At 30.2% G+C, this 17577-nt stretch overlaps 1 protein-coding gene across 11 annotated transcripts in view; it reads left to right on the top strand.

Annotated features, from left to right (window-relative positions):
• LOC116770994 (uncharacterized protein CG43867) overlaps positions 1-17577 on the top strand; it is a 165057-nt gene that overhangs the window by 130182 nt on the left and 17298 nt on the right. For 5 of the 11 annotated variants that reach the window (XM_061520867.1, XM_032662690.2, XM_032662687.2 and 2 more), the window contains 3 exons: positions 14991-15086; positions 16995-17192; positions 17461-17556. In XM_061520867.1, coding sequence (XP_061376851.1) covers positions 14991-15086; positions 16995-17192; positions 17461-17556 — 390 coding nt within the window. Of the gene's footprint in view, positions 1-386; positions 693-10647; positions 10739-13428; positions 13543-13628; positions 13809-14990; positions 15087-16994; positions 17193-17460; positions 17557-17577 lie in introns of those variants that run through there. The other 6 variants (XM_061520872.1, XM_061520874.1, XM_061520871.1 and 3 more) reach the window with 6 other exon arrangements.

The following is a 17577-nucleotide window of genomic DNA, read 5'->3' as shown; positions in this document are numbered from 1 at the left end:
AATAAATGAAATACGTTACAGTTTCCTTCTTTAATTTTAAAAAACAATTCATTACTTTTAAACCTTTTTTAACCCCTACATTCGTAAATATTATCCTTATATCATTTTTGTATGTGATCGATAATTTTAAAGCCTTGCATACTCCTCTCATGCGTTTCTCTATTGAATGCATCAAGTTCACAACATTTCCGTTCATATTGTCATAGTCATAAAATATATTTCTCTATGATTTGCATTCTTTTTTATCAATCTGGCAATAATACGGAAGTCACCCTAACTGTTGAGGACCATTTGCGCATGCGCGAACCAACTTCAAGTTATACAATACCAAGCTTAAACAAGCAGCAACTTCACATTGTAAATACATAATATTCTTGTTATTTAAAACAAAAAGGTGCATCCATATATTCCGTGTCATAAAATATTAAGTCAAACAGTACATTTGTTAACTCTGTATATTATCGAATATACCATTTTCTTTTAGCAATAACGATAATCAATACAATTAATTATTTGTGTTCAACAAACGCTGCCGTGTTAATAATAAATAACAATTTCGGGCTCACAACTTATCTTGTACAATTGAGATGTCTAAACCAAATACATTGAAGGCTCACAGACTAAGTGCTGAATTCGCTGAAAAGAGAGCGCAGTCCATGAAAAAAGATCCGTCGAATTCATAGCAGTCACCCGTAAGTAATTTAACGATTATTTCTCTATACACGTGCTAAGAACACCAACATATATTCCTAGTGTTTTGTTAAATAAATCGATAATCATTGCAAGTTCTTAGATCGTTTCTTTCTTAAATAATCTCCTTTTTAATAAGCTACTTTTATAAAGCTAACACACTGCTCTAGGTGAGTTATAAATGAATTAGGGTAAATGTTCGTATTTGTTTGTAATATTATAAAGTTTATTGCTTCATTTATTAATTTTCCTTATATTTTTCTTTGTATACCATCCTCTTCACGTTGCTTACGTGAAGTATCCTTCATAATACCATATACTTCATAGCATAATAGTTTTCGCCTCTTAAAACAGAGTGGGTACAATAGGAGTATAATATGCAATGTGCATATCATACACAGTATAACTATACGATATGCCCGTTTGAATGTGAATTTTTACTATGATATTGATATAATATATTTACCTTTATACATCTATATTTATATCGCTACTTATAAAGATAAGACTTTCAACACTAAAAGCTTTATGTTCGTGTTAAGCAATAAGAGATTGAAATCTTGAAGTAGTTATGATAATTATAGAATATTGAGTACGAGTTTTTCTATATGTATATAACCTTCATGCTTAAAGGAGCATTTGTGGACGTAATAGTAAAACTCAAGCACATAAATCGTATAACAATATGGCTGTTCCAGCTGTTCTTACGCATGCGCGTTAAGTTCCCGCCATCGCCATTCTGAAAATATTGGATGTTTGATAATAACCTTATTAAAATACAAAACAAATATTATTCGTTATAACAGAATAAATCAATCATTTAACCACGAAACAAAATTAGTTCAAGATTACGATGAACGGAGGTTAGAAATTTTTCTTTGTATCGATGTTTTTGTATTTTTAAATGAACAGAGTGATGTCTGCCGATATCGATGAAAATAGATCGATTGAATTTTCATTAAATATATTTAACAATCTACATTTCTACAGTTTTATGCACGTGAAATTTATATATCGTATTGTGGTGTAACTCTTAATTTAATAAAAATATTCAATAATACATACCTTATTTTATCCTGAAATTAAGTAGAAAATGTCTTATTTTCACTCGTTAACTTCTATAGAATTTTTTTATTATTCTGGTTTATTTAATTATTGAATTCTCTATGACTTTATATATATTTCGTTGCGTTGTAATTTTATGAAACCATACTAGGTATTTGTTGATAGTTGTATTTACCGTCTTGGCGACGAACTTTACTATATCGAATTGCTGAATAAATACGAGACGCGAGATTAGAAAATAAAATCCTCGTTTACTACTAACAAACCAATGGGGGTTAGTTGAAAATAAAATTTAACTTGACTTGACAGATCTAATGGAAAATGTTCTATACGTAAAAGATTCTATTTCATTACAATTTAAAGATATAAATTTATTATATAATTAGAGACGAAACGTCTCAGCATACAATGGATTCACCCTGCGGATGCCGGTCTACCGCGTTGCAGGGAGAGGAGCTTCAACAGTGCCTGGGACTCGTGACCCAGGTGCAGGTCTAATAAGGGGTCTTACGTGTAGGTTTAAGGGGTCTTAAAAATATAATATTTATAAGAGTAGCATTTTTACTATTTATATAATATAAAACTACATATATCCAATCAGTGGGTTATTGTATATTGGATTATATAAAGGCATTCAGCCCATGATTTCAATGTCAAACGCCTGTATTCAATAACAACACTACACATCAATACGAATATTCTTCTCTTATTTCATCATACTAATTAATTTACAACTATTACTCAAAGAACTGTCAACTTTGATTTTTATTTGCTAAGCGGTACTGTAAGAACTGCAGTCCGGCCGCTCATAGTTTGCGTTTCTGACAGTTCGCTATCAGATGGGCGATGTAACTTTGGATTGGCGTACAACAGACGACAAAATATTTAATACATTTTATTGAATTTGTTAATTAGTGTCAACAATATAAACATTATAATGATGCCAATAAGAGATTTCTTTTCTCAATTTCTTTATATACCTTCCATTTTTCTACGACGTAATGTTATGTTAAAACAACTGTTAAAAACAATATTATTTAATTTAAAACCGAAGTGTAGAAAATATTTAATATTAATTGCATTTATTATCAATTTTATATTCAATAAAGAAATTAATTAAAATTAAAACAATGTTAAGTTAAACACGTAAGTAAAAGTAATATAATTAAAGACAAGCGGGATTTGAACCTGTTAGTTATACAATATCGCGTTCCACTTGCTTTCAATCAACCATAGTGTATAAGCGTTAATTATTCAGATATATGACATTAAAATTATTAAAACAAGAGATATCATCTTCGTGTCGTATAAAATAGTAATCAGTAAAGGCGAAATAATTTTACACATTACCATACCAAATGCACGTAAATAATTCATGAGACTGCATAGTGTGACGCAATGCGAATTTACATAGATTTCCGATGCGCCCAGCAATGTAACACAGCTGTTGGGGAATAAAAATTTAATATTACCTCTATTGTATCGAAAAATCGCCATTTTATATCCATTTTACAAATCCTTAATGCTCCTTGCTGGTTTCTTTGTGGTTGCAATCTCGGAATAAAACCGAACAATACCTACGATCCGAATGTTTTTTTTTTTTTTGATGCGGGATCACCCATTTCATGAAACTTTTTCTTGAAAATTTTCTATTTCTTCTCTTAGATTAGTTTGTGTTTTATTTACTCTAGACTAAATCTATCGAAAAAATCTATTATAGACTTAAAATATTTGATAAAATGTTTAATTATATTGCAATTTTTTATGTATTTTAGACCAAAACTAAATTGTGAGTTTCAGAAAATCGTAGATATTGCTACATATTATTCTGTAAAAACATAATAACCACCTACGTGGCCGACGCTGCGTGCAGTAACTAGTACTAATTCATAACCAATTCTCCTCGAGACGTGTCAGTTCACAGCGATTGTTTATCAAACATTTTACTGAACTAAGAAATTCCACGCAGGAAATCACGTCCAAAAATGTCACAGGAAGCTCCAACGTTCCGCAGCAATATTAAAAGCTTATCTATATTCGTTGAGTGTCGTCTGTCTGTCACGAGACTGTAATTGGCTAACAGATCCCTTATGAGATGTAAATAATTCAACCGAGTTAAACGATAATCTATTTTCTATACAAAAACAACGGATTCCAGGTATCAATCGACGTAGAGCATTATTGTCTATGTGTTATGAAAAATACGAGTACAATTGCTATTGTTATGTCTTCAATTATTTCATTTCGATTTCAAAAATGCGTCGCGTAGTTCTGCCGCAGATGTATCTTATTTTATAATATAAGAGACCATGGCCGGCAAAGATGTTCCTCTCCGTATAAGTGTTAAAGAAATGGTGACGTATCCGTCTTGTTTATTTCTTAGCAACGAATTCTTCTCTTCCGTCTTCGGTATTGTTTTGTCGTCTGTGAATACTCAAATAATTCTACATCACTATGTATCTTTTTAATTTTTTAATCCTTTATATTTTTCTATAACGAAGAATTCTTTGACTTCAATATTGACAAGTTACTAACCTTTGAATCCTTACCATTGCACCCATCAAATCAACTCGGCGTGTTATTGCTTGTACACTATGTGCGTACAGCTGACCATACACTCAAACATTTTAAATAAATAGTTCTATTTGAGACCTTATCCTTATAATAATAAGGATGCATTTCGTGCATACGTTTTTGGAGTATTGGGACAGGAATAATGTTCCAATTTTGGATTCGCGCCAGACCGAATCTCCGGTCTTTTTGCTCGATTTTTAGATAATCTGTTTAAGTGAAGAAATCAGATATTTGATAAACATTTATAATAAACGTTATCAGCTGATAACGTTAAAATTTATCGGATGAATTAAGTAATATTATATTTTAAAGCATCAGAGTAATTTAAGGAATATTTTTGCGAGAATCTCGAAAGCGCATTCTAAACTGTTTATATTTGGCGGTCTAGATAAGTAAAAAAATAGTTTGAACACAGCTGTAGCACTCTCCATACAATGCCCTAAGACTCGAGGAGTCTAAACTTAATAGAAGCACCTTTGTGACTGGATAAATTTAAAACACTCTAGACATAATCTTGTCATAAATTGATTTATTATAAAATTATTTAACGTATGTATGTTAATAATAAAAAAAAAAATTTTTTTTTGGTTAAAATAAAACACTTTCGTTTATATTTCTTCATTATACTTTCCTAATTTAAATAATTCATTTTTAATTACAATATATTTAACACTATGCTATAATAAAAATTAAATATCTATAGTACAATTAATTAGTATGATTTAAATCAGCAAATACAAATTTTCCATGTTTTTAAATCACCTTTGTCAGTCACATCATATGAACCTGACAAGTAGTGAGATTACATAAAGGGTGAATTTTCTAATACACATTTGTTCCTGTAGTTTGCCGATAACTACATATTCTTATAATTTATGTTCAAATATCACGCGAGGATATATGATTCAACAGTGAATTTGGCAGTGTAATGGATGATTCATGGTATAAAACGTAGTTACAATATTAATTAAATATCTTTACCTACTATAAAAACACCGTATTTTCGTCCATTATTAAATGTATATCAGTAACAACATACCAGTTAACTTCAGTGTAAACATTTAAATTGCCACAACAGACAATAAATCATGCTCTATATTAATTGTATGCGGACTCGTTTGTATTGTTCCAACCATATATGAAGGGATGATAAATTAACTTTCGATTGGAAGCAGATATGCAGATGCAACGAATTGATTTGCTACAGATAATTTTGCATGTAAATATTAAACAAACATTTGTCGGGAGTTCGTCTAATAATATAAAAAGTTTGTATATATCTCGCGATGTTGGCTGAATGATAATGGACTTGTACATTTTATTATATGCAATATTATTTTACAGATTAAAAAAGAATGTTAGGCACGTATATTTGTTATATGTTACTATAAGACAAACAAATATATTTTCTTTTAACAAAACCGATGGTCGATTATCATGTCGTCTGGTCGTAATATAGCGAAGGCAAATATCAATCAATCATTTATCGTGAACTTATTGTTATTGTAATTTATCCATAAAATTTAAGTCAACAATCTACGTTTCTTTCTCGTCCTATACAACAGCGGTGCTCAGCCACAGGACTGTTAAGTAATCTAAGGTAGGGGCATAATAGGTACGTTAATTTACCTACAAAAATATATAAGTACTTAAAGGTCATTGGGGAAGGCATAAAAACGTCGGGAACGTCGTTCGTGGAGTCTATGTGAAGGTATTTTATTGACATTTTATTTTATTAAATCAGAGGTTCCAGGGTTTAAGTCATCATGGAAATAGATCTATCCGCTCATTTCCATGATGACATAAATTTAAACGTAGTAGTCTTGTCGGTGTGATTCATAGCTTAATACAACCTTTAGATATCGGTTTCCACTTTCAAATACGAAAACCTATTGTAACTGAATATGCATATATATTTTTATTTTCAAACCAGATTTTTTTAAATATATATTTACATACATGTTTTATGTAATTATTTTAGGTAAATATTTTATTCTTACGATTAACTTTTTTCTATTCCTTTTCTCTCACAAAAATTAAGCTAAAATAGATGAGCTATGCTTAATGGTAAATATACATATGTAAACGTAAAACTTTCCACCGAAAAAATTATTCATATTAAAAAAATAAATAAATAAATAAACATCGGAATGGCAGAATTAATATTTTTTCTTGTACAAGCAATCCATATAAAGTAATTATAAAATTAAATTCCAAAAAATACGTATTACTTATCACTTAATATAAAGCTAAAGTACTGAATACACAGACGAATTCCAAACTGTGTAAAATAAAAAAAACAGTTTTTATTATCCTAATTTAATTACATAAAATTTTCATTAAAAATATGTTAAGCTCAATTCCTGTTTAAAGTATTCCATATCTTTAATCGTTTTCTTCTTTTAATATATAGTAATAAAGATTATATGCATTCTATAGACTATGACTCGCATATCGGCGAGCCGGCGCCAGGGAATAGCGTATAAGGGTATAGATAATGGACAAATACTATAAAAATATATTTAATGTATATTTAGAAATTTGCTTGGGAGAGTTGCCATAAATTCCTATTTTACTTAAAGTTTTCTGAAATACGACTATTGTTAGCAATTTTGTATGCGTGTGAATTTTTTTTTATCAGTTCCCGAATTTTAATATTGTAAACAAAACCGCGGGCTGATTCAGGCTATACATAAAAGGTTCAGTTTTCATCGAACGTTTACTGACACGTTTTTTAAATAACATTCCTTCCAGTGATGACAAAGGATTTGAACGTGGTTTGTAACTTAATTTTTATATTGAACTATGTCACGTGCTTGTTAAAGGATGAATTTCTATAAAACTGCTGTAATACATAATGCAGACGTCCCGTCCAACGAAGCGAACGGGGTCTGGCAGAACGCCCAAATAGTAACCGGAATCTAGCTTAGCTTTAGAATAAAATACATCTTCGTTTAGAAAACTATCTCATTAGTAAATGCTCATCAATAAGAGTAAGTATTAATTGCTATTACTACAATTATTCACAATCAATAAACGGAAATATAAAAGTAAGAAACTCTTATCGCGGAATAACTTATTGCTTCTACTTTGCATCTCGAAGAAAAAACCAGCAATTAAGGTTAAGGTATTGCCAAGGAATCTAGTTCGTATTCCGAGCAACTATCTGAGTGACTAAAACGATAGATTAGCACTTGGTGTATAGTCCGTGAGGATAATTCAAATTTTTAAAAGATGGCAACATGACTTCAAAGCGTTGATAAACAAATATTTGCGCGTGTTTCCCCTTTATTAAAATATATTTCAATGGCATAGGGTCAAAACTACCGCTTGTTGATACAGTTTCCCCTAAGTAAGTCAGTGAGACATCGAAGGGGTCCCTTGGCCCCTTTTAGGATCGATATTTTCACCCATTTACGTAATCAGATGTCCCAAACCTTTGGATTGGCTGTATAATATATGATTTGGATTAGATTCAGTAACTGCAACATTGACCTTGATAACAGATCTTTATTGGCGTCAAATTTATGTGTCTATTTGGCAACACTTTCATTTATGTCATCCACATTATAGAAAAAATAAACTGTTACAATCATAAACGGCAGTTATTATAAAATAGTAACTTAACTTTTCATTTCAGAGTACATATTAACTTGTAACCTCATAGAAAGTTACCAAACTGAAATTTAATTTAACATCACTATGTTTTTAACGGTTTAAATGTGTATTATTTATATCATTACTAATAGTATTTTAAAAAGTTTTTCAATAGTTGCGTCTACATCGTATATGACAGACCGAATGTTATTTATAAATGATATGAATTTAAAACGTGCCAGATGTCATAACTTCAAGGTATTCGTTAATTTCACATAATTACTCATATTAACATTATAGCTATATTAATTCTAGTACAATCTATATAAAAATATATACTATATTAATTTTACCAAAATGTTTGTTTATTAAGCTCCACAGTCCATGTCACGATTCAATTATTTTATATAAACACATTATAACATAAAGTATATAATATGAAACACGAAATAGTTCATACAACAATATATTTTTCTATTAATCCTTTGTTGAACTTTGAAAGTTCACTTTTGATTTAAATTTTATTTATTTTCTCTAACCAGTCCATTTCTCGGAGTGGACCAACAACTACTCCATTACTTTACTCACTAAGGATGCCTCGAGAGGTTTACTTGAAGACACTACCTTAAGCCTTCTGTAGTCTGGGGATTTTAGTTTAATTGTAGTGTCTGATATATTAATTCCCTTGTATTTAGATGAAACAAATAAAATTTATGTAGGAAATTATTCTATATTATATTTTATACCTAATTTTGTGAATAAATATGGATAGAGATGGCATGTTTTACACTTTCACAGTTTGACTGTGAAACGTCTACTAAACTTTCTGGCAAGTTTCCAAGGATTTACATTTTTGTTAAAATGTCCATATACACGAGATACGTCCATTTTTGTCTAAAAACTTTCTCGCACAGAAGAATAATGTTTTATTGACTATATGTAGCATTATCAAAAGTAACAAAAGTCATAACGACTCAATTCTATATTTTAATTCTTTTAAGTTTTGAGCGAAAAATATAATTACTTTTAATAACTATGATATATTCGTTGGTTATGAACTAATTCATTTATCCCATCTTGGTATATTATCTTTATGTCATAGATATTTATCTTTTTGTCATAGAAACTTAGTCAAATAAAAAAAATAACAATTCGACAACCACCAACAAAGGAGTTCACGAACTAATGCTTAAATGTTTTTTTTTGCCATAAATGTACCTGCAAAAAGTCCGTAAACCAGATTACCTTAATATTGCACACTACTGATTTTATCGCATTTTTATGTTATATGTACATGTATATTGTAACTATAGCAATTTAAAAATAGAAAAACATATTTTTACCTAGCAACATTCAACTTAATATTAAAAACAAACTGCCACAAGTGCAATCTGATTTTAAAAAGGTTTGTTATTTCTGCCGTTAGATGATGTCCAAACTCGACGCGACAGAGTGCAATAAAAGTGCATTTTTTATTGCTTTTTTAGGGAAACTTTGCTTTTCTTCCTTGATTTATTGGTCTGTTTTGTTTGGAGATATGCAGTGGGTTAATGCACGATGTTGCCATTCTCTCAACTGCAGTACTTTATTTTTGCCGCATTTTTTATTACCAAGAAGTATTAATGATATATATTTTCAATATAAACATAAATAATAATGTTAAAATTTATAATAAATAAATGTATGTAACTATCTGAATATTACAGTCAGCTAAAATATTGTGTAAATGGTTTTACAATCTGGGTACGAGCTTCATTCAACTCGAAATGAGTTCTCGGTCTATTTAACACTGAATTCAGTATGAGCTTAACTGAGCACGTAATACAATAAATTATTTATGAGCAATTATATATCAGGTATGTCACTAATACCAAATTATGAATTATAGGGTCCATCTTTTACATATACCTAACAATTCTCAATTTACCTTCTACCGATCTAGTATTAACAAAAAAAAAAAACATTTTTTTTTATTTACAACATATGTAGGAAAGTAAAAATAAAACATGGAATACTAATAACTTTTGTTACGACCCGAAATTAACATACAAAATAAGCGTAACTAGAATGTCGGGAACTGTAAAATATTTATGAATATTAACGAAACATTATACGTATGTAAATTTTATAGTGTTATGGTCTCAGAAATACTTAAAAGAAGTATACGAAAACAAATAAATAAAAATATCTGGAGAATCAACGAAGACGTATTGGAATGTTATCGATTAATTGAACTTGCTTTCTTTAATGAAAAGGCTGGAATACCGCTAGGAGTACTGTATGTGTTTTATACATTGGTAGTCGACATCTAATGAGGTTTTAATGAATTTTTTTCAACTTTTATTTCAACATTCAAATAAAGAACACTGAAAAAAAAGAAATACCACAACAACGAGTTGGTATGTCTTTAATTCAATTTATTTTAATTCAATGAGGTTTTAAAGAAACTGTAGATTGCCAGTGTTATTCCAGAATTTAAAAATAAAACAATGAAAAATCGAATCACATATAAGCAGTTAATTTAAACGTATTAAATAAATTATAAAGTCATTAATAGCAGCATCTTCGGCACTTAGACGCGTCTCATATCTCTCAAGCAATCTTAGCCATAAAGATAAAAATAAACAAGTCAACGTCGGAATATTAAAAGCACTATGTAAATATTGATCCATAGTACGTCCTGTAGGATATGGCCGGCGTTAGTTCGCTACCGCTCCGCGCCGAGCGCATACGTCGCACTCACGTTGTTGTGAGAAATTGTCCGATGTTACTGTGAAATAAATCGGTTCCCTGTATATAAGTGAATATTTGTGTTTGTATATAATAAAACCATTGTATTATTTAATTTTAATTAATAGGATTTTTTTTGTGAATGATAATGTTTAGTAATTTAAATTGAATACTTTGCGTGTCTTGGTATTCGATACAGAAACCTTAGCTTATTAAACTGTTAAATTGGTAACGTAATTCGTTTCTTTTAGGGAAACGATTAGGATTAATTTTCTTTTTTTGTTGTCATCTTTTAATAATGGTTTCTAATTGGAAAATAATACATTATATGTTACTTATACTAGTTTGATGTATAAAGAGTGCGATGTACTTCACTTTGGAATAGAGCTTTGTGTTATTCTTATCAGATCAGGGAAGTAATTAATTGGGTCGTTGTAGAATTAAAAAAAAAACTGTCTCCTTATCTAGAAATTCTAGGTTTTTTTACTAAGAAAATATTAATGTGGTTTTAAAGACTGAAAATCGGTGATTATGTACTTCAGTAATTATTTTTAAAATTATAATTGTAAAAAAAAATAGAACACGTGTTTTTATACACATATATATGAAAGGACAGTAATTGAAGTAAAATGATTAAATCATATGTAATATTATCAGAACCTTTGATAACTTTGTCAAGTTACAGTACTAACTTTTGTATACGAAGTGGGTGAAATAAACTCGGATTGTGATTGTTAGTTAGAAAGTTAGTTGTGGGGCGTGAACTTTAGTATGGATCGATCTAAAATACTTCACTCATTACTTTAATAAGTTTTCTGTTTTGAAAATATTTTAACACGTTTTGTTTTACATTAAGCAAAATACATCACTAGCACTAAATCTTTATAATTAATTTCGTAACTTAACACCGGTTTTCACATTCACGATTTATTTTCCGTTGAAATCCCTGCGGAAATCTCCAGTACCCTCTAATTAAAAGTTTATATGTTCGGTCTTGAATTCAGGGGGATGCAATGAGCTAACTATTTTATTAAGGTCCAATAACAATTAATATTCTTAAACCTCCTGTACGTTTTTTGCTGTTAGAAACTTTTCTCATTACAGTATTAGAGAAATTACGTCCGCAGTGTTGTAGGCTCATGTAATTATTAATAATAAAAATGTATGTATTATAAATAAAAATAATGAATGAACTCTATAAGAATCTTTAATATTTTTAGAAAAAAATCTAATTTATGAACTTCGTATGTTATTTTTGTCTGTGCGTGTGTGTCTCTGTTTGTATCGTCGTAGATCTTAAACGGATCGCCGATTTAGATTTTATATTGGAAAGTCGGATTCCTTGTGGTGGTTCGTAGTTATATTTGAACAATATCGATTCAGCGGTGTAAAAGTATCCAAATCATATCCATCCATACCAAGACCAAGATTTCCAAAATGATGTTAGGCATTTTGGCGTATGATTACTCGATTTTTTAATCGAGTTATAATTAGAGCCTTTGCTTCTCACATGTTATGACTATAGTTTGAATAAAAATGAATGAGTGGGGTTTTTATTATTTTATTTATAAAACTTATATTTTAACTTAGTTAACCCAATACATTTGTAGAACCTATAAGATTCTTAATTCAAATCTTTATACTTTGATTTCTTAAGTTGACTAACTCGTACATGTTTCTCTAAAATATTTACTGACAGTTTTCTGTAACTATATAGTTATATAATGTACCACAGATACGTATTTGGTATAGTGACGTCATGAAACCATAGATAATATTTGAACAGATAAATTCTATATCTTATTAAAGAGAAACAATGGACAATACAAATCTAGCGCCAAATAAGTTGCCCTATCTCAAAACCAGGAAACATCACGTCCGAGACTGGCCATCGCAGTTCATGTTTGATCTATTCCTGATGCCAAATGGAGCGTCTCTCTAACTAGATTGATACTGTAAACACTAGTAAAAAACACTTTAATTTGTAACCACGGCACACTGGGTGGCATTGCTATATTAAATCTTTGTTTCTGATAATAAAAAGAAAACAAGACAATATTTAAAATTTCGAACGTTAAAGTTGCATTTATTCATTCATACAAGTCTATGGTATTTTTGCGGGAAAACAAAACGACATCCGCAGTCCCGCCATCCGGTTTGACTTAATAATGCGTTCAATTGCAATTATTTCGCTTATTTACCTAAAAGCTTGCATTAAACTCTTTTGAATTTCGAATGATGCACATAATTTACGGTCTATTCTTGTACGTAATTATTGTTTTTATTATCTGTCTGAAATATAAACAAGTTATACTGACGCCTTCATTACTAAATTAACTGTCTGTTGCTGAGTAATAAGGAAGTTTAACTTAGCAACTAATGTTTGCAGTTAGATTGTGCAAGTTTGTAATGAACAAAGTTTGGTATATTTTATATTTGACCGCATCAACATCATGTTTAGTCTTAACATCTTCGATATTAACATTACTATATAATACTATTTTGCGGCCTCTATTCATACAACAATTATTATAGAAACTTTTTTCATAAATATTTAATTGAACATTTTACCTCAATTTCAAAACTTCAAACGTGTCTATGATTTGTTTTTCCAACTCCGTCTAAGTATACCCGATATAGAAATTTCTGGATACTTGTCGGCGTCCCCTCGTGCCGTGACTCAGGCAAATTACGACATTTGTGATTAATGCCATCTATTCCTGGGTATTACTTCTTCGTTGACATTTCATTGTTATTTTAAAATTTAAATAATTACAGTTAAAAATGAAACAATTTATTCTAAAGATATTTTTTCGGATCTCCACAATATTGTGGAGATCGAAAAAAAAAATACCTACATAGAATATGGCTGGCTTAATATATTAGGTATAAATATTATTTATTACAAATTATATGAATAAAATAGTACCACCGTCTCTATTATTGTTAATTTACATAATTATACGTTAAAGATAATACTGACAAACTTAAAATCCGTAGTACAAATAGGTTATGTTACATACGTCACGTTAATACTATATATGTGTGAGTGTTAAAATTTCGTGCAGTGTATGTCTTATTCAGTTTCATCCTGAAGTGTGTGTTATCAAAACTGTCAAGGATGTCGTACGTCATGAACATGGCTACATACAGTAAGTATTCAGTGTAGTAAGATAACCACTAGTTCGCATCGCCAAACTATATACGGACGTCTGAAGTAATTTCTACACAACACTTTGCTCATTATAATGTCTAAATTTGTATATACATAAATGACGGAATTACGCTTGTTTGATCAGTCCTTAGATAAAAACTCGTAGTATGGGTGCAGATGACGTAATAAAAAGTAAGATTATGATAAAATGACTTGAAAGTACGACTTGCATTAGTACCTTTCATGATGTAAATAATTCTATTATTTAAACAGGATTTTTCAATTATCTCATAGGGTTTTAATAAAATTACGCTGCGATATATCCAGCTGTACATATATGTTCATAAGTGACAATGAAATTGATTGTGCAGGATTCAGCTATAAAACCAATACACACTATTTGGTTTTATTATATTAGTGTTATAATATTTGAATTCTAGTATGATTCAAAAGAATATTCAAGGCGAGTGTACTCTAGACTGGAATATTATTCCTATCTATTCTAGTACAGTGTATTTATACTAACACTGTATACTTATACAAGGACCGTGTACCTAAATTACCACAGCAGTCCTCGAGTAGTGCAGTGCAGAAAAAATACTTATTTTTAGTTTAGTGTACTTTGAGTAGACAACTACATTATAATGAAATGTGTCTGATAAAGAATTTCTCATTTCTTCCAAAGATATTTTTATATAAACCTTAAGAAGTTGCATCATTTTCTGTTAAGTACATAGATGTGAGTTTACTGTTTAGCACGTTTTTTTTCTTCGAATGCTATTATTATAATGCGGTTTAAATTGAAATAAAACTATGGTCTTAATAAATTATGTTTTATATGTCAATGTCTGTATGCGGTTTTGAATGTATTAATAATGTGACCGCAATGAAGGTATGACAATTTACAATTATATTAAAAACTAATACAAAAAAATATACTACATGTACTGACTATACGTTATGTGTGTCAGTGTCATTGATTTATATACAAATATATTTGAAATACGTAGCAATATGATAATGTGATTTTTAGTATAAGTGAATATAATTTAGTATCATGATTCGTAAGACGTACAAATACGTATAAGCCCAGTCGTAGTACGAAAGTTGTTGGAGGCCTTTCTCCAGCTGTAGATCCCTATTAAGTCTCGTGATCAATTCATCTTATATTTGTTTCCAGGTCCGCGCCATGGAGCAGCGACTATGCGAGTGGCCGGCGGGCGCTGAGGGTGCTCCTAAAGCGATCTCGCGTCTAGAGGGCCAGATAGAAGAACAGGTTCATTATTATATACGCACATCAAATTGGCTTTTCATGAACACATTAAATATAAATATTATTTCAGATATTTCGATTAGTTTATAACCGGCATCACGGTGAATTTGATATTATAATAATTTTGTCTAATATTAGATCGTCTAAATGTACTCTTTACTAATATTATAAAGCTGGAGACTTTGTTTGGTTGTATGAACGCGCTAATCTCAGGAACTGCGGGTCCGATTTGAAAAATTCCTTCAGTGTTTAATAGTCCTTTTATCAAGGAACGCTATAAGCCACATATTATTTTCAAAAAAAATGAGATCCACTATAAAATTATTACTTTGTAACCCGAGGTGTAACATCGAAAATCTATCTAGTGTGCGCCGCAAAAATTATTGACAATACAACAAAATAATGAACTAAAGCTTTGTAGGTCTCATTAGGATCTAGATAAAGTCCGCAAGAGTATATATCTAACTATCATAGCTTAGTCACAATACCCTCTTTAGTGTTCAATAAATTATTAAGTCGTCTGAAGAAAGAAAGTACGTTAAATGTGTGTCGTAATATTAATCCTCATTCAAATAAAGCATTATGTTGTAAAGGGCATAAATGTAGGAGCAAAATACTTTTTGTTTCATCCCAATCGGACATTTCATTTGGAAGTTATCACGAGTATAAGACTAGAATTATTTACCAAATAATTTTATCAGCATAATATGTCTAATATTTGGCAGTCAATAGTATTTCGTTGTGAACGAGAATGTCATTGAAATCATCAAATCACTTAATTTCAATTAAGATCTAGTATATAGAATAGTGTCCCTACTAATGTTATAAATGCGAAAGTAACTCTGTTGTCTGTCTAAACCGCTTAAGTGGGCGTAGTGGAACAGTATTACTCTGATATTGACGCGGACGGAGTCGCGGGCAAAAGCTAGTATTAGAATAAACGGCTTTGAATTTAGAAAAAATAAAGATAACTTATTTTGAACGATTTTTAAATTGATCAAGTGCAATAAGTATTTGTTTAAAATATTTTATTTAAAATAAATAAAAATGGTTTGGTTTATATTTTTTTTAAGCCTACATTTGGATTTCTTTGCACTAATCGTGTTCATGTTTGTGATAGATGTATTAAATATCTCTATGAAAAGCAAAAATTTTTTACATATAAATTAATAGAAAATGCTTTAGATAAGTCGTAGTACATAACAAATAATCAGGAATTCAAAGCATCCGTTGTAACTATTAATAATGCTCCTGGGAGCATTCCGTCAACAAGATAGCTTTGTTCACAATTAATTTCAATAACGTCTAAACAAATTATACCAATAATCATTACCTATTAATGTATGAGAAAATAAAGTCACAATAAATACATTTTTTTTTGTAATAAAAGTATTTGTAATATTTATGAGATAGATTTCTATATTTCTAGACAATACAAATTGAAATAAACGATGTATGCATTTTCTCAAATGACGGCATCCATAAACAATTCTACGATGGACCTGTCTGTTTAATGCTAAGCTCTACGTCATTTCTACAGTAACGTCATTCAAACGTCACAATGACGTATGCTTTGTCCGTTAGCTTTGTGACGCGCTCGGTTTTGTTTTCGTTTGGTCGCATATTGTTTTTAATATTTATGAATGAAAATCTTATTAGTATGACATATGATATAATGCTTACATTAGCAAATATGCCAATGAAAAGAATATATAAAAGTCTCGAGAAAATAATATAAGAATGCAGGTAAATTTTTAGTGTGTATTAACATTAGAGTTTTTTTGTCAAGTAGGTTTTTATCGTAGTTATTGTTAAAAAAAATATTAAACTTAATTTAATAAGATCCAGAATACTGCTACTGCTTTTTTTCTTATATCAAACTTTGTATTTTTAATTCTAAATTGCTTCTAGAAGCATCTTCGGCTCCAAGACGCGAAGCAGGTCGAAGCGAAAGCGGCGCGGATCAAAGAGTGGGTGACAAACAAGCTGCGAGAATTGGAGCAGCAGAACCAGCAGCTGAGAGAACAGAACGACCGCTGTAATCAACAGCTGGAATTGTTAAGGAATCACATAGCAGCGCAGGGAAGCAGGAATTGTGCTGTCAGTGCTGTGAGTATGCTGTTAAATTATTTATACCTACTTACTATGTGACATTAACAACATTTAAATAACAAGTCTTTCATGATTGTTGTGCATAATTTAATGATAGTGCTTTTATCAAGCTTTCATTAAATACCTACATGCACATACATTCTATGAGCAGTGTTGCTATTATTAAATCATTATATGTTGCGGACTAAGCAAGAATATATATCTCGGTACTTCTATTATTCTATGGCGATCCACAAATAGCTTCAAAATTACAATTAATCACCAGTTCTTACCGTCACGTGGGAGTCTATCCCTCGAAGTGAGATCTGAGGAAGGCAGTCTGGCTAACAGACGGCGTTCTGAGAGCTTGGAAGGTCCACAGGTACAAATGGATGTTAGAGCA

This window comes from Danaus plexippus, chromosome 7 (genome assembly GCF_018135715.1).
Source record: "Danaus plexippus chromosome 7, MEX_DaPlex, whole genome shotgun sequence".
NCBI classification, from domain to species: domain Eukaryota; kingdom Metazoa; phylum Arthropoda; class Insecta; order Lepidoptera; family Nymphalidae; genus Danaus; species Danaus plexippus.
Note: the sequence above shows the minus strand (reverse complement) of the source record. Positions and strands in the feature narration are given on the sequence as shown.